At 34.1% G+C, this 24,725-nt stretch overlaps 1 protein-coding gene across 1 annotated transcript; it reads left to right on the top strand.

The window, feature by feature from the left end:
• Positions 1-2: 2 nt before the first annotated feature.
• CDC37L1 (cell division cycle 37 like 1) lies at positions 3-23,701 on the top strand. The gene is made up of 7 exons (XM_006173768.2): positions 3-309; positions 4,275-4,556; positions 7,236-7,329; positions 14,045-14,160; positions 14,539-14,661; positions 18,331-18,495; positions 22,079-23,701. The coding sequence occupies exons 1-7, from the start codon at positions 178-180 to the stop codon at positions 22,178-22,180; spliced, it is 1,014 nt and encodes a 337-aa protein (XP_006173830.1). The 5' UTR covers positions 3-177; the 3' UTR covers positions 22,181-23,701.
• Positions 23,702-24,725: the final 1,024 nt, after the last annotated feature.

The raw sequence follows: 24,725 nt of genomic DNA, 5'->3' as shown, positions 1-24,725 counted from the left end.
TCCGCCGTCCGCCCGAGAAGCGGCCCAGGCTAGCGCAGGGCGTGCGTCGGCGTCGCAGCCACCAGAGGGATTCTGGGTAACGGCCCCAGCCGGCTGGGGCGGCTGGCTCAGCGTAGCAGGTTCTGCTCACGCCAAGTCGGTTGGCAGTAGGGATAGTCGGGCCAGGGGCAGCTGGACATGGAGCAGCCGTGGCCACCGCCAGGACCTTGGACCCTTCCTCGGGCAGAGGGTGAGGCTGAGGAAGAGAGTGACTTGGACGTGTCCCCCTGTTCTCCCCGCTGCCCGCAGCTGCCGGGCGGCAGCGCCCAGGTGAGAAGGGGCCGGTGTTCTGCGGGGTACGGGGAGGTGCCGTCACCAGGGGCCCAGAGTCCTCTCTCTTTGCGATCCTCTTGGTGCCCCGTTTGGAGCCCCCACCTCACCTCCTGGCGCCGAGGGCCTAATGCCATCCCAGCGCTTTGTAGCATCTTCTGAGGGCTTCGAAGAGGGGCTCATTTATTCCCAGCCTCCATCTCCACGCACACCTTTTTCACCTTGACTGATTCCTCACCCTTGGAAAAAAGTTCCACCCCGTCACCCCTCTTCTGACAACACCCAGGTTTGGGGCGGCTCACAGAACACTGACCCTTTGTCCTTTTGTGCCTGCTTTTATCCGAGCACGTTATTCTGTTGAGGGCTCTAATATTTGTGTACAGTTGATAGGAACAGTGAATGTTATTGAATGTCAACAATTCGCTGAACTCCTGACATAAAGATTTCAGATCCAGTTTACTTCACTGACTTTTGTCATCTGAGCAAATTCTTTAAAGCTTGCTTTCTATACTGGTGTAAATCTCTGCCATTCGCGTGACCATTTCCCCCTTACGGTTATGATTTTAGTTTTGCTTCACAGCATTCTTCGGTAAAAACATGTAGGCACACGTTTGCCTTTCCCTTCAGACCTTTTCTCTGATTCCTGATGCTACTTGTGGTTTTCAGCCCAGCCTTCCTTCCTCGGAAACTTATCCAAATGTGATAAACTACCATTTAGGATTTTTCTGGATCCTATCTTAGGGAGAGCTTACATACTCATATCACTATGTCCTGGTTTTTCTTCTAACCTGAGCGTGTTGTCTTTATTTCAGCGTCACAGACTACACACTAATATGTTTAATGAAATGGATTATAGGTGTCTGCTTTCTAGGCTTTTTGCGAAATGGGGTCCCTGAGTGCTTAACTGAATTGATACAGTTTTTCTCTAGACTCATTTTACTAGTTGTTGATGAAAATGAGTGATTTAAATCGTTTGCCAGTAAACGTAGGGTCATCGATCCTGTGCCCAGCTCACAGGGTTAGTTGGCTGCACAGGGAAAAATGCTGTTTCATAACCACAGACTGTACTTCGGCCAGCCAGTCACTGGGAAAGTGCAAGACATTTTTTAGGAGGACGGAATGAGAGTTGATAGGTCAGTAGTCACCCACTAATTATGGATCACTGGTGTCATCTTTATATACAAAATGTGTTATATAAGCACATAATAAATGTGTTACAGAGAAAAGGGGAATGCACAGCGGCTGCCATTGTCAATTTTGAAGGCATATGGAGAGGATAGAAAGATCTCAAGAATTTTTATTGCATTGTGGTTGAATCTAAAGAGTACCCTAAGAGAAACTCTTAATTTAAAAAATAGATGTATATTAATTTTTACTTGTGTACTTGGAACGATAAACTTATTTAGCTGAAGGGAATTTTAGAAGTTGAATAAGCTTATCTCTTTCATTAAAAGTGATTTCCCTGAGACCATGTAGCTAGTCAGTGGCAGAATTAAAACTAGAACCCAGTTCTGAGACCTAGTACAGTGTTTTTTCCCACCTCCTGCAGTGCCCATTCTGTGATGTTATGTAAAACTTTCTTCGACTGAAACAAACTTAAAGGTGCTAAACTTTGCGAAGTGATTACTAATCCTATGTTAGTTCACGTGTTTATAACAGACCTACTTACTTGTCTTGCTGTTAAGTTTTAGGACTTAAGTTCTCTATTGGAATATTTGGAAAGAATAAAATGTTTAGTTCAATTTATAAACATTTATTGATCTTTATAAAAACAGCCTTGGTTTAATTTTTACCAAATGTGGGGAATCTAGACGTCTTAATGTCATATGTGATGTATAGTTCTGAGATTCAGTTAATGTAGAAGCAGTTTGAAACGTAGAGATGCTGTTTGAAAGTTTATGTAGTTATATTAGTAGACCTTGATGCTAACAGTTCATTTTTCGAATCTGTGTTCATTAAGATATAATTATGTTTAATGTCCCTCTAAAAAACCTCAATATGTTCACAGATAAAATATGACCTTTTAGGGGTGGGAAGGGAGTAGCTCAGTGATAGAGTACGTGCTTAGCTTACATGAGGTCCTGGGTTCAATCCCCAATACCTCCATTAAAAATAAGTAAATAAACCTAATTACCTCCCCTCCCTCCCCCCAAAGATTTTATTTCATCCTCTAGATACATGTAGGATAGTTTCCTCAAATGCCCAAACATTGTCTGTGTAGTCTGTGGAGAAGAATTTAAACGTAAATCATTTTTAGAATTTGGAAATAAGATTTATGTGTTTGATTTGAGAGATGATTTGGTGATTTGCTTCCGTATAATTTGACAATGCAATATATTTCCATTTGTCCTTGCCTTTGTTAGTGTTTCTCTGTCTTTTCTTACAAAATAAATTTCAAACTTCGTTTTTCTCCTTCTCCTGGTCCCTTCTTAAGCATAGCTAGTATACAGTTAATCTTGATCCTATTCTAAGATAGCAAAAACTAAAAATAAATACTTTACTTGCTTGGTTAGGACCATGTGGTTCCTGGCTCCAAACCTGCTAAATGAGTAACTAAAACATCTAATAACAGTGTCTACATTCACCCCAATAGAAATCCAAGCTTGCTGAAGACTTGGCTAAGAGCCTTGCATGCTACTTCCCTTAGAATTCTTTACCACCACCAGTCTGTTCCAAGAAGTCAAGAGTTACTTATTCATCTAAGATGTATTGAATTCTAGCCTCTCAAGAAACAAATAAGCACAATACTGTGTGGAAACACCATTATAGAAGTATGCATAACTTGGGGCAAAATGGATAGGATAGGAGGGAAACAAAGTGATGCCAGAATCTGGAATGGAGATAGGAATTGGGGCGGAGGGCAGTTGCCACATTGTAAGGGAGGATGGAAAGAATAAGCAAACAAGTAGAAGATAACTAGAAGAGCTAGTAGAAGTTACCTAGAACTGAATCTAGAGAGATAACAGGAAGACAGATCATGAAGGACCATGCTGTGCCACAGAGTTTGCACTGTATCCCAGGACTCTACGAATGAATAAACTATCGGATTTGTTTCTTGGAGAGATCAATCCAAGTCTAGTAGAGAATGGCTTAAGATGAGAAAGGCTGTATTTATATAATTTAAGTGTGAAGTTATAAGGGCTTAATTACTAGTGCTGCAGATAAGGGAATAGGTTAGAGTAAAATTATTCTGAATACCTAACTTGAAATTTATCTACATTTTGGCTAAGAATGTGCCTTCAGATTTTGTTTTATAGAGCTGAGGAATATAAGGAATTAAACATCCATCACAATGCTTTACATGTGGTGGTTCAATAAATGTTAAAACTAATCGCTGTTGCTTATGAATGGACCAGAGTCACCAGGATAGACCAGTGACTATTTTTCATACAACTTTGCTTATTTTGATTAGGATTAAGTTAAATAATATCTAGCTGATATAGTCAGTTATAAACAGAAATTTCCAGTAGGAACTTCTTAGATTACCAAAGGTTGGGGTAAAACAGAAAGAAAATAGAAACCAAGAAATGATTACTTCTACATAAAAGATTCTTTGCAGTGAGAAACTTACAGAGCCAAACTGTAAAGGTCTGGTTTACAGCATGTTGAGTAATAAGGTGATAAACTAGATTTAAGCCTTTGTTCTCATTATTGTGGTTTCAGGATTATGAAGACTATAAATCAGATTTTTGTTGAGCCCCCACTTGTTGGATATTGCTAGTTGCTAGGCTTTTTGTTGCTGTTAGTTGTCAGAGCAGAGGCATAAATTAACAAAGAAGCTTAGAGTGTAGTTGATGAAACAAGGCCTATAACATAAAACTGTAAATACATGCACAAAGGCATGATACCTATGTACCAGAAACATTGTACAGAAATCCTTGACTAAAAGAAAGTTGAACTGTATTCTGTAAACATACCTGTTCTGTTGCTGTCTTCATTTCTTACAAATATTGTTTTTTATCCAGATATATAGCCATGGAATTGAATTGGCTTGCCAAAAGCAAAAAGAGTTTGTGAAGAGCTCTGTGGCATGCAAATGGAATCTCGCTGAAGCTCAGCAGAAACTTGGTAGCTTAGCACTGCATAACTCTGAGTCCTTGGATCAGGAACATGCCAAAGCACAAACAGCAGTGTCAGAACTGAGGCAACGGGAAGAAGAATGGCGGCAGAAAGAAGAGGCTCTAGTACAAAGAGAGAGAATGTGTCTGTGGAACGTGGATGCCATTAGCAAGGATGTTTTTAATAAGGTACTACCTTTTATTGGACCATAATGAAAGAAGAAAAAACTAAAGTGTCTGTACAAACCAGTTGTGCATATCTAGTAACAAAGCAACAGAATCCTGTAAACAGTATTCAGTTTTGACAGTTTATGAAAAGTGATTGTTGCAGAAACATATATCTCCAGTAGTGTCTAATGTGCTTAGTCCTTAATACAATTATGTGGCTGCAGCATAGCACACACAGTGAATGTAAGAGTAGGTTCTGCAGTCAGACTGCCTTAAATCTCAACTTTGTCACATGCTGGCTTTGTGACCTTGGGCAAGTCACTTAACTTCTCTCTGCCTCAGTTTCCTCAACTATGTAGAGTGAAGACTAAATAAGGTAATGTCTTAAAAGCAGGTAGGAAGGGGCTTACCATATGGTAAAGCTCACATGTCACGAGCACTTTCTGATGTTATTGTGGTATCAACTTGCTATCAGTTTTGTAATGCTAATGTATAGTTACTGGATTTATCAAATAAAACAAGTTTCTTACTGTTATTTACCAGTATGTAATTAGTACACCTCAGATAGTAATCTGGACTTAGTGTTACAAGCATTGTTACTAGAAGGAGTAGTGTAGTACTTATGCCAACTTCGTTTATTACTAGCAGTCCTCTGTTTTTCACTGGAATGGACAGGACCTTACTCATTGACTGTTGTATCTGAAAAAGAAATGGGCATTTTCAATGCCCATTTTCAATTAATGTGTAAATTAGTACTTGTTTCTGTTTGTACTAAACTTAACTCTCAAGCTTCAGGGATAGATTGGTCATTCTTGTCTAAGTACATATTCATTTTCTTTAATCCTCATTAATAATTCTCTAGATGTAGTCTTTAACACTACTTGTTTCTGCTCTGGTGTCCACTCTCAACACCTGCGCCCTGCCTCCTGCAAGCATCTTTAATTTCCTTCCCTTGGACCAGCTCTAATTCTGCTACAGCATCAAGTAATACACACACATAGATAAATGTACACCACCACTAGCCCTATCAGTACTTTATTCTTATTAATGGAGATAAATTATCAGATTACAATATGCTTCTTGTTAAAAAAAAACAAAAGCATGTAAAATAGAATTGAAAGGCTTCCTTCACTTCCATTTCTGTTTCCCAGAGAGAACCACTTTTAACGAGTCATATCTTTCTAGACCTTTTCTGTGCTTGTACCAATTTATATATGTATATTTTTCCTCTCCCACAACAGGATCATTCTTTAGTGAATGATTTGTGATATTTACATATATTGCCTTAAAGAGTGTGTCTTCTTATTTTATTTCCAGTTTGCATTTATACTCCAAAACTATTTAAAATAATTTTTTACTAGAGAGGGAATGGTCAAACCAGTTTCTGTGTTTTATAATGTCTCTTCTGTTAACACAGTGGTCACAAAGAAAATATTTTCATTTGTCTCTGCTTTTAATTATTTTGCTTTTTTTTTAACTTAGGTTCTAACATAGCCTACATTTATACCACAAATTAATTAGGACTATCTTTGTGTTCCAGTCATTTGCTAAAAATCGTACATTGATTTTGTCTGGGAGCTTGAGACTTGAGAGGACTGGTCTAGATCTGCGCAGTCCAACTTGATAGCCACTAGCCACATGTGCTATTAAGCACTTTAAACGTGACTAGTGTGAATTGAGATGTGCTGTAAGTGTAAAATGCACACCAGATTCTGGTGACTTAGTACCAAAAAGAGTAAAATATTTTATTAATCTTTTTGTATTGCTTACATGGTGAAATGATAGTATGTTGGATATGTTGGGTTAAATAGATATGTTATTAATTTCATCTGTTTCTTTTTGCTTTTTTAATGTAGCTGATAGAAAACTTTAAATTACATTTGTGACTTGATTGTATTTCTGTTGGACAGTGCTGGTCTAGATAGCAGAATATATAAAGGAAAAATGCTTTTATTTTGAAATAAATAAACTTGTGTGCTTCCTGATTGTAAACTGGCAGAAAGCTAGTTTTTGATTTTCATTTTTGGCAGTGATGAGCTGAAGGTTTAAATGTGATCACAGAATGTTCTGAGAAACTGTTCTGCCAGTTTTTCTGGCCAGATGAAAATTTCATCTTGGTCTGTTTTAATGACTTATTTAACTGAAAATAAGCACTTCCTTAATAGGAATTTGTACTTGATTTCAGAATCAAACCGGTCTTGCCTAAGAAAAGTTTACAACAAAGGTGTATCTTAGGTTTATGTCTTATCAAAGAATTTGTAGTAAATATACTTTTATTTTCTATATGCTTGAATTTCTGAGTTTGTTTCCAGCAAGAACTCCAAAGATTAGACTAGAGCTGCAAATATTTAATGGAAACAAATAATGCAAAATAAATTACGCATGTAAAGGATCTTTCTATACCTGCCTTTGATTTGTAAATTTAGATTTACAGAAAGGTTAATTCATTTGTTTTTCTGTGTAATTTCTAAAATAATTCTGTAATTTTCTACATATATATCATTTTAAATAAGACTAATGAAACTCCATTACAAGAAAATTTTAATTTTTAATAGAGTTTAACAGATAAATTTAATGATACAATATCAGTTTAGTGTCTCACCTTTTTTAGTGTCTAAGGATTGCTAGACATTCAGTAGCTGAGAAAGAAGATCCAATTAGAATACAAAATCTGATTTTAACTTCAAATTTTTTTCTCAGAGTTTTATAAATCAAGATAAAAGAAAAGAAACAGAAGATGAAGATAAATCAAAATCATTTATGCAGAAATATGAGCAAAAAATCAGACATTTTGGTAAGTCTACTACTTGAGTTTCCTTCTTTTGTAATGTTTGGTATCATCAATATATGTACAAAGAGTGGGTTTATAAAATGGGGACCAAAAAGAAGCTATGGGACAAAACTCCAGTTGTGTAGCTACTTCCGGCAGAGTTTTACAGCTCTTGTTTTAGATTTTTTTTTTATATATTTATAAAAAATAGAGTGACAGAGTAAATCAAATTGTGAAGAAAAGAAAATTCAGTCTCTTACTACATAATCCTACCCTCTAAGGTTTGGTCTATTTTATTCCATAGACTTCTTTTCCCAGCTAGTCTTTACTTTTGTCTTTTCTGCTTCCTTGGTATCTGATTATCTTATGGTTGTAAGATTAGCATTCATTTTTTTTTCAGGTTTTGGATATGATGCTATACAATTGATGCAGATCTTTAAACTTTTACTGAGATAAATAATAAGTAATAGAATATACTTCATAATAATAAATGATAAGTAATAGAAATATGTATACAGAGAACTGTAAAGTAGTTTTCTCTATTGAGGAAAAGCAGTGGGGATGGGATTGATGTAAGTGAAGGCTTTCCAGCAGAGGTAACGTCAGCTAGATTATGAGGCATACATAGGAGTTTTTCATGTAGGTAATGGAAGCAAGGCAACAACAATGGCATGTGCAAAGGCTGAGTCAGGAAATAGTATGCTCTGTTCTAAGAATTATAAGCAGTGTGATACTGCTGGAGTGAAAATGCTGTTGGGAAGTGTAATGTGTTAATTTAGTAACCATAGTTTTTTATTTGTAATATGTTATAAGTTTTTTAAATGAAACTTTGAGACCTTTTTCCTATTGGTATTTTCCCAAAGTATTTAGAATTTCATTCGTCCTTCAGTTATGTCAGCACAGTGGATACTACTTAAGATTTTTTTCCCTTTTTATGGAGTTACTCAGAAAATTTATTAATTTTTCTCAAACGTTTTATTTTTAAAAAATAAAATAAGCTGTGTATTCTATTTAATTCAACAATAGTATCTGAAGAAATAAATAAAATTTATTTTTGCACATATTAACATTCCAGTACTATTCACAATAGAAAAAAATGGATATATCGACCTCCCTTGGATAGATATTAAAATTTTTAAATGAGCACAGCCCTGAATTATAAAAACAAAAATTTTGCAAATGAGCCTTAGTTGTGATAATGTGATTTGCAGCTCCCACCCACAGTCCTTTCTTCCTAGTCCTGTGTCCTGCTGTATGTAGGAAAAGGAGTACCCTGTACTGATTGCTCTTTCAGAGCATAACTGCGTCTGGTAGAATAGCATCCTTCAAGGTGCTTTCACACAACTGGAATTCTATAGGCTAGTTGCTTTGGAGCAACGGGGAACCTAGTGAATGTGAAATAAATAGTTCCCTCAGTTTTGCTATAAACTGAGTGCTGTGGTCAGAAGCAATTTTGTTTGGGAAAATATCCCTATCTCACCTGGCACTGTAACCCACCTGGCACTATAATTATGTAAGTCTTCAATAAACATTTTACCACTCTATAATTCTGGGTAGTGAATTTCATAAGCTTGTTGCCTTCATTTCTTTTGCTGTAAATTGAGTTTTGGGGTCAAGAAATAATGTGGTATGGGGAATGCCTCATTTAGTAAGGCCTCAGATGCATTACTGTTTGCGTGGCAGGGAGGACAGGCAATACTAGATCTCAAATGGGCTTGTTCAAGTGAGGAACCACTGGTGCCTCCAAATGAAACGGGACCAAGATAATCAACCTGTTACTTGATGGTTGGCTAATCTCTCTAGCATATAGTGCCAATATTGAGGTTTCAGCATTGGTTTCTGCTACTGGCATATTAGGTATTTAGTGGCTAACCTGGAATATCCTTGATGGAGACATCCTATGCTATTGATTCTCTGCATAATCTCAAATCTACCAGCATGACTCCTTAGTTTCTAAAATACTGATACAAGCAATCGTATGGCTGAAGAAAAAGACTAACAGGACATCCACAAGTGACTGATAAACAATTATTTTGCCATTGCATGTGTGGGCTGCCAGTGTCTCATTTTTTAATATTAACCAGAGCCTTATTGTCTTCAAAGCCGACCAGACCTGGTAGCCATACCCAGATTCACATTGTTCCTGTTTCTTAGTGGAAATGCATATTGACTTTTCAGTTTGGAGGAGATATCCTACTTGCTGCAACCCATTGGGTCTCAGAACTGTTACTAAGGTAGTATGCTCCCAGAATTTTCTTGTTTTATTTTCCAATTTCTGGCTTGTTTGTATCTTACCAAGGCATATGGGATACCTGCCACTTCCTGCTCACCAGTTTCCATCAGAGTGAAGTAAACCAGTTGCAGTCATGTGGGATGATGTGATAGTCAAAGTTCCTGCAGACTAAATTATGGCACAGAGTTGATGGTGACTGAGGCAAGACAGTGAAAGTTTAATACTGTCCCTTCTGGGTAGAAGCAGGTGTTTTTGGTGTTGTGTGTTTCTTGTAGTAAAGGGGGGGGAAGCATTTACCACAATAATGACTATATCAATATATTCCTTTGAAGTAAACACATCTGGAATAGCAGCTGTAATGAAAGCTTCTAGCTGGAGGCTTTCCAAACTTGGTTTGCATTCCAGATTCTTGGAAGACATGGGCCTGGAACATGGAAGGCTGTGCAGGGCTGCAAAGGCTTCACACCTTACTTCTCTGTGGTCTCATATGTACCTACATTCTTTAAAGTTCTTCCTAACTTTCCCTTATGATATTTGTTGACTATCTTTCTTATGTTGCTTGTGCTCTTATAATTAGTTAGAATTTACCATCTAATGATAAATGGTACAACAGTATCATGGAATATTGTGAAGTATTGAAATCTTGATTTTTCCCCCTGTATCTGTATTTAATATATTAATTTAGTTAATTCTTGTTTTATAAATATAAAATATCAATTTGGAAACAGTCTGTTTTCTTTTAAATTTCACAAAAGTTTTATTCAGTCATTATGCATCTTTGACATCACTGTCTTTATGATCATGAGAGCTGCTTTTTGATGATCTCACATAAGTTTTCATGACATGTCATCTGTTCACTTCCAACCAGAGTTAGCTGTGGTTCATCATTTTTTGAATTTGTGTAAGATGTTGCCACTGGAAATTTTATTAAAAGCTGTGAATATTTGCATAGATACTCTGATAGAATCAGTTGTGCTGCAGGTGGATATCAGTCTCTTCAATGTAAACACTTATATATTGCTTTTCAAAAACACATCAATATCTTATTTTTGAAAAGACATTTAATAAAAGTACTCTTGAATAGAATGTGAAGTGAAATGAATAGAAAATTAGTATGTATGATATGATTCTAATTTTGTTTCTCTAAAAGTCGTTAAAAATAAGCCAGAAGGAAATACATCAAAATGTTAATGTTAATTATTTCTTTTAGAATTGCAGGTGATTTTTATTTTCTGGATTTTTTCAAATTCTTCACAATGAATATAGTTTATTTTTATAATCTGAAAGAAATATTTTAAAAGGCTTTATCCTAAGAATTCAAGAATGGCTTAACTTTAGAAGATTCTTTAATGTGGTTCACCATATTAACAGATTGTAATAGCATAACCACAGGATCTAGTGATAAGTTTGATGTGGGAGGAATGGAAATGTCAGAAGAATTTCTGGAATGCCTGATTGGGTGACATGGAGCTTAGGAAGCAGTGTAAATGACAGGGAGAGAAGAATGGGTTTGATTTCAAACAAGGTGAGTTTATGCGCAGGCATGTAGGTAGAAATAGCTGTCTGGTGGTAGGTGATTGGGAATACAGGAGATCTGGAGCTCAGGAAATAGAGAAAAAGAGGTCATATCATTCTTCAGAAATTCACAACCTAGTTGGGAAATTTTCAGTGCTTTGAGAAGTTTATGCTTAGTGTAATTTAAAGTTTATTATTCTATAAGTATAATGCACAGAGGAAAGGGAAATCAATAAGGACGTGTATTTGGGGACCATTTTAGGAATCAGGTGGAATATTAATAGCTAATAGGTGAATTGGGATTTAGATGTTCCCTAGAAAAACATGTGGGTGAAGATACATAATTAAAGTATTTCAGTTTGTCAGAGTAAGTTTTTCAAGCATTTAGAGAAATTGGTTGTCTAGTTTAGATGACTAGATTATCCTTAACCAAAGGATTAGCTTAATATTTGACGGATGAATGAATGAATGGTTCATATTGTGTTAATAATACCTAACATCTATCAAGTGTTTACTCTCTGTCATATTGTTTTAAGTGCTATATATGTATCAACTCATTTAATCCTCACAAAAAAATCTTGTGCATTAGATACTATTTTTAGCCCTATTTTTACAGATGAGGAAATGGAGGAGTAGAAATATAAAGGAACTTACCCAAGGTGTGGTTAGTGGTGATGCTGGTATTCGAACCTAGGCAGTTTAGCCCTAGAATCATCATGCTACATTGTGTTACTTTCCATTTCTTTTTAAGTTTGCTTATAAATTCCAAAATAACATTTGTAATTTCAGTTATGTTCTGTTCCACTAAGCCGTTGATTCTCTTCATATATTTTGTTCATAAAATTCCACACGCTTCCATAGAGGTCTATATGGGCTACCTGTAACATGACTTCCCAATTTCATAGTAATTTGGTAGGCATTTTTGAAATCAATTATTGACAATTATTTCTCAGATGAAAAAAAGCTATGGTCATCCTCAAGTGTTAATTTTGTCTCAGGTATTAAATAGGTAGTTTAAAACTTTAATGACATTCTTCTTCATGGCCCCTACAAATGTCACTAACCCTTTCATGTATTACTTTCCTGCCAGAGAGACCAAAATGGATAGGATTTGGGTACCTGGGTAAGTCATGATGCTGCCATGGAGAAGTTAACAGGAGAAGCAATGATCTTTCTATGGATAGTAGATAGAGTTGAAAATATTATCTCTTTAAGTGTAACAAAGCTAAGGCAAAATTGCTTTATAGGATTTATTTTATGGTTTCAGGTATAAGAAATATGGATTATGCTTTTTTAAATCTACCCCCCAGAAGTTATTATACTCTTTAACTGTAGTTTGAGGAGTAGTTTTTTTTAATTTTTTAACTATTTAAAAATTTATTTGTGTTTATTTTACAATATCATATTTTAAAATTGAAGTATAGTTGATGTACAATATTATATGTTACAGGTATACAGTATAGTGATTCACAAATTCTTAAAGGTTATACTCCATTTATAGTTATTATAAAATATTGGCTATATTCCCCATGTTGTACAATATATCCTTGTAGCTTATGTTATACCTGATAGTTTGTGCTTCTTAATCCTCCATCTTGCCCCTCCCCCTTCCCTCTCCCCACTGGTACCACTAGTTCCTTCTCTATATCTGTGAGTCTGTTTCTTTTCTATTATATTCACTAGTTTGTTGTATTGTTTTAGATTCCACATGTTAAGTGATAATAGTATTTGTCTTTCTCTGTCTGACGTATTTTACGTAGCATAATGCCCTCCAAGTATGTCCATGCTGTACACCAGAAACTAATGCAACATTTTAAGTCAACTATATTTTGAGAAGTAGTTTTAAGTAACTTAAATATCAGTTTCTCAGAATTTAAAATGACCTAATCAGTGTATTCAAAGTGTTGAGGAAATAACCTTGTCAAGCTTGTTAAACTCTTTATGAGAAAATGCTAAAATGCTTTTTTTTTTCAATTTTTTAAATAAGGAGAAAATCATTTATTTTCAGCTGATATCCATGTGTTACTGTGTATTTCTCAATAAGACGTTTGTCCTCAGTTTTGTTTTTTCTTGTGTTCTGATGTGGAATGTTAATATATAGAAATTCATTTTGTATCTAGAGGAAAAATTTATTGACAAACTATTGAGATAGCCTTATAAAATTTCCATGATGATTCACCTACATCCAGACTTTCTTGGTTGGATGAGTATAAAGCCCAGCACTTTACTGGTTTTGTGATTACTTGACTGGTATTGACTTTTTGACCAGATTTCTTACTAATTTGGGTAAAGATGAAAGGATACCTTTAGTAGTTTAGGTTAGTTTGGTATTTTGAAGCAAAATGGCAGCCATTTTCAAATATTAACTAATTTAAAAAATTTTTTTTCTCTGTGTATATAAATAGTCATCATGACTAAATGGTTAACATGACTCAAATGGTTAAAATTTATTTACTGTTATAACACTGACTGGATTGGTTTCCCATGCCATCAGCATTTTACTATATCATCTTAGACATGTTTTAATAAATTGGGAAAAATGTAGTTTTTAAAAATCTTTTATTGTCTTTGTTTGCCAAGTGTAGTTTCTAGAAGTTTTGCTTTCTTTTGTATCTTTCTAATAGAAAAATTTGTATTCCATGAATAAATAATATTGCATCTCTTGAAATTATCTGTACTGACTTTACCCGAGGATGACCAGCCATCTCTCTTTGCCCAGGTCTTCAAGGCATTTCCCAGATGCAAGACTTGTGGCTTTAAACCAGTCACCCTACTTTAGGCTGACAAATTATTTGAAATAAAACTCTGAATTTTGAAAGCTAGTTCCAATGTACTGGGTATTGCTTTATTATATTTCTTTATTTCCTCTTTTACCATAAAATATTGCTGTGGTAATATGAGTTGTCTTTAAAGAGACATTTAAAAATACCATTTTTTTTTGTTTACGAGAGGAAAGTATTTGACATTCATGGTTTAATTCTTTTTTTACAGGTATGTTAAGTCGATGGGATGATAGTCAGAGATTTTTGTCTGACTATCCATACCTTGTATGTGAAGAAACTGCTAAATATCTTATTTTATGGTGTTTTCATCTAGAAGCTGAACAGGTATCATGTGAACCCTGAATTTCTGGGAACCTAAATGGAATTCTGGTTTACTTCTATGTTTTGTTTTTTACATTATTTATTTTAAATGAAAGCAGGAAGGTCATTAAATGAAATTACAATTTTTTGTTTTGTTTTGTTTTCAGATCTACTTGAGTTTATCATTGGAATTCTTTTTAGTTATTTCAGTTAGCATAGGGAAACTTTTACCCATGTGCTTTCCCTGTCCCCCCCCCGCCCCCCCTCATTTCTCTTGTTCCTGTATACTATAAAGGTTTTTTTCTTTTTTAACCTAGTTAAACATCATGTTTTAAAAACCCAGGTAGTAATCACAATATTAAATATATTTCCAGAGATAATAATTTTAATGTTTATTTTCAGAAAGGGGCTCTAATGGAACAAATAGCACATCAAGCTGTTGTAATGCAGTTTATTATGGAAATGGCCAAAAACTGTAATGTGGATCCAAGAGGATGTTTTCGTTTATTTTTCCAGAAAGCCAAAGTAAGTAGCTGTTTGGTGTTTTTAAATGGGAAGGTTAAGCTTTATCTGAGACCTCTTTTGTCCATACGCATCAAAGGAAACTATCCAACTAGGATGCCACATGCTAAATTCTGAAGATTTTTTTAATAAAAATTTATATTTGTGTTCTTATGCTAATTTAGACTTAAAGGAGCTATGTAAAAGGTTGTACTGTAGCACGTATGTGAAATTGAGATCCATTCAAATGAATGTATGTATTCAGGAAAATTAGAGGAATGGTTAAAAACAAACCTGTGCTATACAGAATATTATGTAGCCATCAAAGTTATATTTATGAAGAATTTTTAATGATCTGAGAAAATGCTTTGCTATAGAGCCAAAAGAAGGGATACATATTTGTATTTACAGATGATGTCAGCTGTATTAAAGAAAAATAACTATGTCTAGAAAGATTAAACAGCATTTCACACTCACTAGATTAGTAATAATTTGAAAGTTGTAAAAGAAGTAGAGCAGTAAGAATTCACAGTCACTGCCTATGGGAGTATAAGTTGGTATAACCACTTTGGAAAATTTCCTGGTAAATTTGAACAAGTGCTAACACCCAGAAATTCTCCTAGGTATATATACCCTAGAGAATAGATTTCTCAGTGTGGGGTCCAGGGACACTTGATGGTCTTTAAGACCTTTTCATGAGGCCCTGAGTCAAAACTATTTTCACGATAATTCTAAGATGTTATTTGTCATCGCTTCTCGGCCTTTTGGCTAAGATCAAGTGTTAAGATGTTATTTGTCATTTTCATGCTCATTCTCTCATGACTGTATAGCAGAGCTTGATACAAAATGTGTGAATCCGCTATCTTCTATTAAGCCAGGCTTTTCACTAAATTTTTTTGTTTTGGAAATACAGTTTCTTAACAAAAATATGTTATAAATGTTAATACATAATGAGTTTGTTATTATATTTCAGTTAATATTTTTTAAACTCCTCAGTTTTAATTTCTGACACACATAAATATTGATAGATAATAGCCCACATAAACAGGGAAGTTTGAGAATTGCTGCCGTAGAGAAACTCATGTGCACATCATAGAACTGTTCATAATAGCAAAAAGTCTAGGAATAACCCAAATGTCTGTTAACAGTAGAATGAATAAATTGTGGTATGTTCACTTGGTAAAATACTAATCAGCACTGGCATGGATTAAAAAAAGACAAGAAAGTGAAAAAAAAAGTCACAGAATGATATATCCGGTATCATTAAAAAAATATTTTTTTATAAAGTTCAAAAACAAGCAGAACTAAACACTGTGTTGTTGAGGGATACATAAATAAGTGGTAAAACTGAAGAGGCAAAAGAGTGATTAAGACAAGTCATGATAAAGCTAACCTCAGAGAGAGAGAGAGATGGAATGCTCTTTGAAACTTAGATGGAATGACCTATTCCCTAATTTCTATGGGTATATAGTGGGGGTTTTGCCCAATAAACTGTACTTACATATTTTACATGCTGGTTTTTGCATGTATGGTACATTTTAGCATACACAATTAGAAGTTAGAAGGAAATACACCAAAAGTTTAACTTTGATTATACTTGGATAGTAGAATTATAAATGATTTCCATTTTCTTTTTCATATACTACAATGAACATACTTCTTTTTATAAATAGAGAAAAACATTTTATTTTTAAATTAAAAAAAATTGTATCAGGGTGGCAGTAGTCCTACCTTCTACTTTGACTTTGACTATTAAAATAAGAAATTTTCCCCAAATAGTAGTTTTAATGAGTAAAACATTGAGTTGGTATTTTAATTAGGCTTCTGATGACTGTTCAAAATTTTCACTTAACACACAGGCATAAAAAAAAATTCTTTTTCATCTTACGTTAATGATATGTTTGACCTAGTGCTTAATAGGATAATGGAACATAGCCAAACTATACATATTCTTCAAAATTTACTTTGATAAAACAGAACTGAAGGGCTCTGAAATCTTTAGGTCTTAATAATTTTTCTTTAAATTAAGGAATAATTTTCATGGGGTGCTTACTTTGTGCCACATTATTATTCTAAGCACTTTACACGGATTAACTCATTAAATTCTACTAACATTTTATGAGGATTATTATTTCTTTTTTACAAGTCAGGAAATTAGCATAGGAAAATTGAGCAAGTAACCCATAGATTACTTAATAAAGTAAAAATCAAGTCTCTCTAGCTCTAAATCCCTAGGCCTTAGGCATGTGAAGGTCAGCAGCTGTGTCACTTGATTCATTTAATGGTTGCATAACCATTTCAGAAGGATTACTTTTGGATATGAAGGCTAACATTCCATGTGTCTACACAAGTACCATATAGTGACAAAAGCAAAGTTCTGTAATATAATTAAGAAAATGATTCGTATATTCATAAAAAGATAGGATGGCAGCACAGAACACTGTCTGCATTATTTGTATAGATAATGATGCTAATCATTAATCCATAGATTTTAATCCAGTTACACAACATAAACCACATTAAAAAAAATACCATTGCAGACAAACGGGACCAATGATATTCAATAATGGGACTTTGACAAAAATCTCTTCCACCACTTGAACGCAAAACTTATGTTCTGTTAGTGTAGGATATGCTATGTCATGTTTTATCTGCAAAGGAGACATTTATAAATGGAGGCTACTGCCACAAGTGTGTTCTGCATCAAGAATTTTACTTATATACATTGTTGGAGAGAGTGTCCTCTCAACATAACCCATATTTTTCTTTCCGTAATCTTGAAAAGAAGGTACTTGCTTAACTAAAACACTAAGATATTTCCATAATGAAGTTGAATGTTGAGTGTAATTGTTCTTCATGGCTTTTACAAATAGGGATTTTAAAGTGTGAGAATTACTAATAACAGGTTAGACTGCCCCTCATTAACTGATGGAGAATCAAAAAGTTTTAAGAAAATCCCTTGGTTGTTGGCTTGGCAGCGGGAAGAGGAGAGAAGAATGGTAGAGGTTAAATGAGGGCTGTTTTGCAAATGCATGTAGGAAGATTTTATTTAAATAAAGTTCAAAACCAGGCAAACTAAATATATATTTTAGGGATAATGCATAAATGATAAAACTATAAAGAAAAGTAAAGAAATTATTATGACAAACATTAGAATAGCAGCGAAGGGAGGGATGAAGCTAGAGACAGAAGTCTGAACACAAGACTCTTCTAAGGCACCAGTCATCTATGTCTCAACACAAGTGGTGGATGCTAACTTTGTAATTATTTTAAAAGTTGTATATGTATGTTTTATATACTCTTCTTTATGTATAACATTTTTGTAATAAAGAATAAGTGAACACCAAAAAAAAAAAAAATGAGGGCTGTATTGGATCCTGTCAAGATACAGATTAGAGAAATACAGAGGAAGTTTATTTAGTTCAGTATATCTCTGTGTATGTATGAAGAGACGTTGTTTCTTACTCATCTGTTTTATTTTGCTGAAGCAGAGGAAAATGGAACAAACCAATCTTAATTTTGTATAAAATAGGCAGTTTTCACAAATCTGACATGGATCTTGGTGGTCTCTACATTTAAATAATTCACCTCATCTTTACTTCTTCCACTTCAGGCCTGACGTATGCTTGTTAGAATTTACAGTGTGGTCTGGAAGTATTGAAGAAAAAAAAGTCTCTTTTTTGTGTTTTCTAGGCAGAGGAAGAAGGTTATTTTGAAGCATTCAAAAATGAACTTGAAGCTTTCAAGTCAAGAGTCAGACTTTATTCTCAATCACCAAGTTTTCAACCTGTGGCTGTTCAGAATCATGTTCCCCATTCTGGTGTTGGATCTATAGGTTTATTAGAATCCTTACCACAGGTAGGTTAGGAAAGTGAATATTTATTTTATAAATGTATTCGTTCACATAATTTTTGCTCTTTTGGACTACTGTTTCTTCTTACATGTTATATATGTGTAGTCTTTTTAAATGTTCTTGCCTCAGAAGACAATTCTTGAGTTTCATCTCATGCCATCTCTTATGTATTTAGAGAGACACCAAATTCCACTCTTTTAAATATAGAAGAGATGAGATCTGCCTAAGCATTCTTAAGAACAAGTGTTACATATTGATCATCTCAGTCATAAACTTCTCAGGATAGCTCCTAAGGAACACCTGAGTAGAACTATATCTTAAGAATTTATTAAGATGAATTAGCTTCAGAGTATATGTCCAAGTAGCAACCAAGGTGATCTGTTGCACAAGTTTATTAGTATTATCTTTTTAAATGTTGGTGTTACCTACTAGATGTGACATTTTAGTACACATTAATGTAACTAATGCTGAGCTATTCTTTCTGATAATATTGGCCAACTGTTTAAGCTTCTTGTAAGTCTGCTATTACATTAAAATAAAACTGTGTCAGTGTGAAAGAATTTATGTCAAAAAGAGGAGGTTGGACCACTGGTCTTCCTGATACTATTTAAGATTGTAATTTTAAGTTATCATTAGAAAGTTGCTGTCCATTTGGTTTTAGTGGCATTTAAATGAACCAGTCATCTCTCATTTTCATGCCTCAAGACTTTAAGACCAACTTTAGCCAGTTTATTCTGTTGCCTGCACAGTGAAAAGGGAAGTCTCATTCAAAAGACAATGTGAGAGGAGTCCTATACTTATTTTTAAATCTCATGAAGTGGTAGGAATTGAGATTTTTGAATATCTTGACCTTATGTCTCTATAATTTCACTATTCCAGTTACATGTATTGTAGGCCAAAGGTACAATTTAAGAAAAGCAGTTGATCATATTCAGCTCAGCCAAAAATATTACTCTCAAGGATGGAAATAATCAAGGTCTGATTTTTAAGTAATTAGTAATGTTACCCCTTAGTTAGACATGTAAGTGATATTCCCCCTTGATTTGTCCTACAGATTATCTCTTAATGCTGTTTAAATAAAGACAATTTTTTTCTTCAGTTCCACGAGACATAGCCCACAGGAAAGCAGTCTTTCCCAAGGAATTTTATGACTAAGTCACTGTAAAGTCTGATGTATAAATGTCCTAAAATTAAGATGTCACATAATGAATGCAAAGGAAAAAAGAGACTTTTGAAGGATGTTGTTGATTCTAAACATAAGAAGGAAAAGATAAGATTTCAGCTAGATGCACAGGAGCACTGTCATCTGTTTGAGGGAAATAGGGTAACATGAGAGGCAACTTGAGGGACTAAGTTGTCACCTGAGAGGAGATTCGGAAGAACAACTTAGCATAATAATAACATCCCATTTTCATTGTATTAGTTTATAGATTGCAAAACACTTGTACATGGTGTATCATTTAATCTGCTCAAAAACCCTGATTCATTTTCATTCATTTTACGGATGAATAAATGGAAACTCCTGAGGTTAAGTAATTTGCCTGAAGTCAATACAATAAGTGATAGAGCTAATATTCTTCTTTTTTTTTTTTTAATCTTTTTATTTATTTTTTGTTGGTGGGGAGGTAATTAGGTTTAACTGTTCATTTATTTCTTCTTATTGGAGGTGCTGGGGATTGAACCCAGGACCTCATGCTTGCTAGACATGCATTCTACCACTGCACTATACCCTCCCCCGTTGGAGCTAATATTCAAATCCTGGATTTCTGTCTTACTGCACTGCTCATTCACCTGCATCATAGACTGTTGTTGAATCATATCCTAGAAATAAGACAAAATGCTCAGTCATATGCTCTTGGGAAGAACTGGTCTCTGGGACAAGAAATGTGTTGAGGATGATACTAGATGAGAATATGGGGTAGTCAGTAGGATTTAGGTGTACATTAGGTTAGGTATATTGATTGCTTTATTTTTTTTTTTTTAAGTCTTTCCATGATAATGCCTTCTGTTCTTAAGGAGATGGTAGTTGAATTCTAGAAAATGTCTCTAGCGAATTTTAATACTCAAAATTCTCTAGTGAAAAACTAGAGCCTAGTCTTGCTGGAGTGTGTAAGCTCTGTTCTGAAGTCCTTTAGAATTGGGCCTGGGTGGTCAGAAAAAAAAGATTTAGCACTCTTTTCCTTTGGAGAATGGGATAATGTAGGAAGATTACTAATAATTTTTTTATAAAACTTAAATTTGGGTAACACTTTAGCTTTTAATTTATTTTTTTAATTGACAACAGTCTTATGAAATAAGCAAATAGCATTATCCTTAGTTTTGAAAGAACTAAACCAAGGCCTTTTGGATAGAGACATAAGTGACTGTTCTTAGACTATCCTATATACTAGCTTTTAATTTTATTAAATGTTGATAAATTATTTTCTCTTTGAGGATAGCATTATACTAAGTGGTAGAGGCGAGGTTAGAACTGAGGTCCAGTGTTATTTTAGTGTCCCAAACCTTAGTCAGTTATTTGTGCCACTTTCTTCATAAAGATTTGATTGGGAATAATCCAACTAACCTCTGGCTCGCTTTTTGACTTTTACAATAAAAGAATCATAAAGTTTTGTACTTTATTAATAAGATCTTTTGAAAACCCTGCCTCCCTCTGGGATGGAGAGATTTAAGATGTCGATACCCTGTTTTGACTGTTTTCCTCACTGATGTTTATCAAATAAAATAAACAAATGAAAGTAGGTGATATGTTAAAAAAAAAAAACTCTAAATAGCTAGCACATATTCAGAGCAACTGAGTAGACAATATTGAATTCTTGGGAAAGAATTTCCTAAAGTCCTAGGTCTTAAGGATTTAACGTTCCTTATTTGTGGTACTTTAACAATGGTTTTACTTTTGCACTTATTGAATAAGGTTTTCTGTTCCTGCTTTAGAAATGAGCAGATTAGAACATTTGTGAGTTGTTCTTCTGTTTAAAAAATAAAACCTAAATTAAACTTCTTTTGTTTTTGTTTTTAACTTTTTAAATAGGAGTCTAGTTACCTTTCAAAAGATTGATTCCTCACTTGAGTTTGTTTTAACATTTGAGAAACCAAAATAGACTCTGAAGATAGCTATAGTTTTTACTTGGTAAATTTTTTTCCTTATTCAGGCGTTTTGCAATTTTAGTATTTACTGTTGTAATTAGATGGTAATCATCAAAATACATTGCTGGCTTAAAGCCACATTTATCTTTTAAATTATCAATAGCTGTGAACATATAATCACATGGAAGATACAGCCTTATATGATTAAATAATTAAAATTATACAGTTTTTTTAAAGAGGAAAAAGATAGTATTTATTATATTTCTATTTTTCACATATATCATTCTGTCTTTATCACATCTCTTTGGATTAAGTGGTAATAGTCTCATTTTTTTCTTTATCTTGGGTTTCTACCCAAGTCTGACTTCAAAGTCCATCTTTTTTCCTATTCTGCTACACTGCAGAAAAATATAGAATGTGAAACTGAATATGTCGTTGCATATACTGGCATAAAACTGGTTATTATCATCCATTGTTTCTTCTCTATACTTTTTCTTTTTCCAGAATCCAGATTATCTTCAGTATTCTATCAATACAGCTCTCTGCGGTTTAAACTCAGTGGTACATAAAGAAGATGATGAACCCAAAATGATGGACACTGTATAATTTGGTTAAGACTGCTGAAGCCAAGTGCTATTTTGTTACAAGAAAGGAAGAACTTGGCTATTTTCTTGACACTTTTATGGGTGCTGCACTTTATTTTTGTTTGGTTTTTGATGGGAGGGAAAAAAAGAGTACTGAAACGTTTTGTAAATTTTTTTTTTTTTTATGTGCTGCTAGGTCTTTTTGTTTTGTTTTTCTGAAGAGAGGAGTGGTACGATATGTTTCAGGAAGTCAAACTGGACTTTTTTGGGGGTTTTTTGGCTACTAAAATTTGCCTTTAATCTTACTGTTCTCAATTTTGGAATCAAAGTATGAAAATCTGCACAAATGCAATGTTTACAAGAACTGGTTGATTCTAGGAGGCATCTGCTACAGTCTTTTTTTTATATGGATATGTACATGTCCTCTGCAAAAATGATTAAAGATAAAAATGTACTTGTATCCTACTGCTAATTTAGCTGTCAAATCTGGTGTTTCATCATATTAAAAGCAATAAATCAGTAGTTCATAATCTACTTTACTAAATAAGCTGGGTGGTACAAATTAAAACAAAGTCTTTCCCCTTAAAGAAACATTATATTTGTTTTTCGGCACCATCAGTTATATCCTTGACTATAAAATCAATTTTCTATGGATACTAAATTTACCCCCAAGTATTCTGAGAACTGTATTAGAAGCTGATTTTACCATTCTGACATCTTAATATTAAGGGTTATAGTGGTATAAAAAGTGATAAAGCTAATACGGACTTTTTTTTAAATAAGATCAACTTCAAGCTCACTCTTAGTTTCCTTACTTGACATAGTCTGGGATCTCTCAGGGAGCAAGTTTTCAAAGAACACTAATGGCCTGTAAGAAAAAACAGGAAAAAATTTTTAAATTGTGGTTATTGGTTGTTTCACTCAGAAGTGGCTTAAGGACTTTTTTAAAACGCATATCTTCTTGAGTTAACTGCTTATTTCTAAGAATTTGGTGATCCTCATTGGTAATGATGGGTTTTACTACATTTGTCATTCCTCTCTTTAGCTCAGTTACCATAGAATGCTTCTGAGCTTTACTACTTCCTATATAATCCACTTTAAATCTGTCAGGATATTTGATGATTCATTTTATTTGGAATAAGATGACAATGTTAATTATGCTGTCCTTATTATTTGAGGATTAATCATCTGACTTACAGGAACGTGAGCTTTGATGGGTATTGGATATAGTCTTTGGCTCAGTCCCATTAAGAGTGGTAGCAAACATTCAGAAGATGACTAAACGGGATTTGGAATACATGTCTCAATTTGAAAAACCAAATAATGCTAAGGGACCCAAATGGTGATGAGACCTGTGACCTTGACCCATTTGTACCTTGTTTTAACTAACTAAGGTAATAAGGCACTTAGTACCCATAGAAATGGACTGGAATTACTGAATCATATGTACGTTACATCACAATCTTCCTGGTTTTCAGAATAAAACTCTCTTTGTGCTTTTGATATAAATATATACTCTATAATAAAATGGTTGGCTAATTTATATGGTAGTATTCATCAGCCTGTTTTTTTTTTTTTTTTCTTAAACCAGTGACCTAGTTCTAGTTCTAGAAGTTTTTTCTTTTTTTTTTTTCCCCCTTTTTTTCCTGTTTTGGAGCAAGCTCTTGTTTTTTTTCCTTCCTATCAAATGGAAAATATGAACATAGGGGTAAAATCCCCAGTTTCACAGAAATGTTAATTGAACCAGTATTTTCCATTCTTCAGCTTCACTCTTCTTTGTAAGCACTCAAATTGTTTTGAATTTTATTTTGCCCTAAGTTAAGAGGTATTAAAGGCTGAAGACTAGAAGCAGAGAAATTATCAACAAACTAAGTAAACTACTCCTGAAGGGTGTTTTTGATTTTGTTTTCTAAAGTAGGACTTATTGAAGAGATATTTTAAAATGTGGCTTATGTATGTTCTTTCACTTTCAAAGGGAAGTGTTCTAATGTTTTGAATGTGAAAGTGACTGGATTTATTTTGGGAACTACTGACTGATGTCACAATTTGCACTTAAGATCATAATTGACATAGTTAGCAGTACTTTAGTACTAAGAATGATAAATTTACATCCTTTTTATTTTTCTTTATTTTGCTTTAGTACTAAGAACTAACTCCTACTAGAAGAAATGTCTTCTGTTTGTTAAATAATTAATATACTAAGCAAAGGGATAATCTGTATTTCAGGTTGGACAACTTTCTCCAAATTATATAAACCATGGAAAGTCCAAACGAAAGAAACACCATTAACACCAAAGTATCCATCAAAGATTCTTGTGTCATTTGATAAAATTAATCTTCTAATAAGAGATTAAAAGAAATAGTTATCACTCTATTTTTCGCCTGTTAACTCAGTGTCATTTAATCAGTGGTAGTGGAAATAGTACTGATTGAAGGAGAGAGAGATGGGTAACATTCTCAGCCAGTTATACCATTAGTGGGCTCTTTCAAATTTTGCCTAATGAACTCACAATTTCCTATGACTTCTCTTTAGGAAAATTGGGACTTCTTTCAGACTGGCATTCCTG

This window comes from Camelus ferus, chromosome 4, assembly GCF_009834535.1.
Source record: "Camelus ferus isolate YT-003-E chromosome 4, BCGSAC_Cfer_1.0, whole genome shotgun sequence".
Taxonomy (NCBI): domain Eukaryota; kingdom Metazoa; phylum Chordata; class Mammalia; order Artiodactyla; family Camelidae; genus Camelus; species Camelus ferus.
Note: the sequence above shows the minus strand (reverse complement) of the source record. Positions and strands in the feature narration are given on the sequence as shown.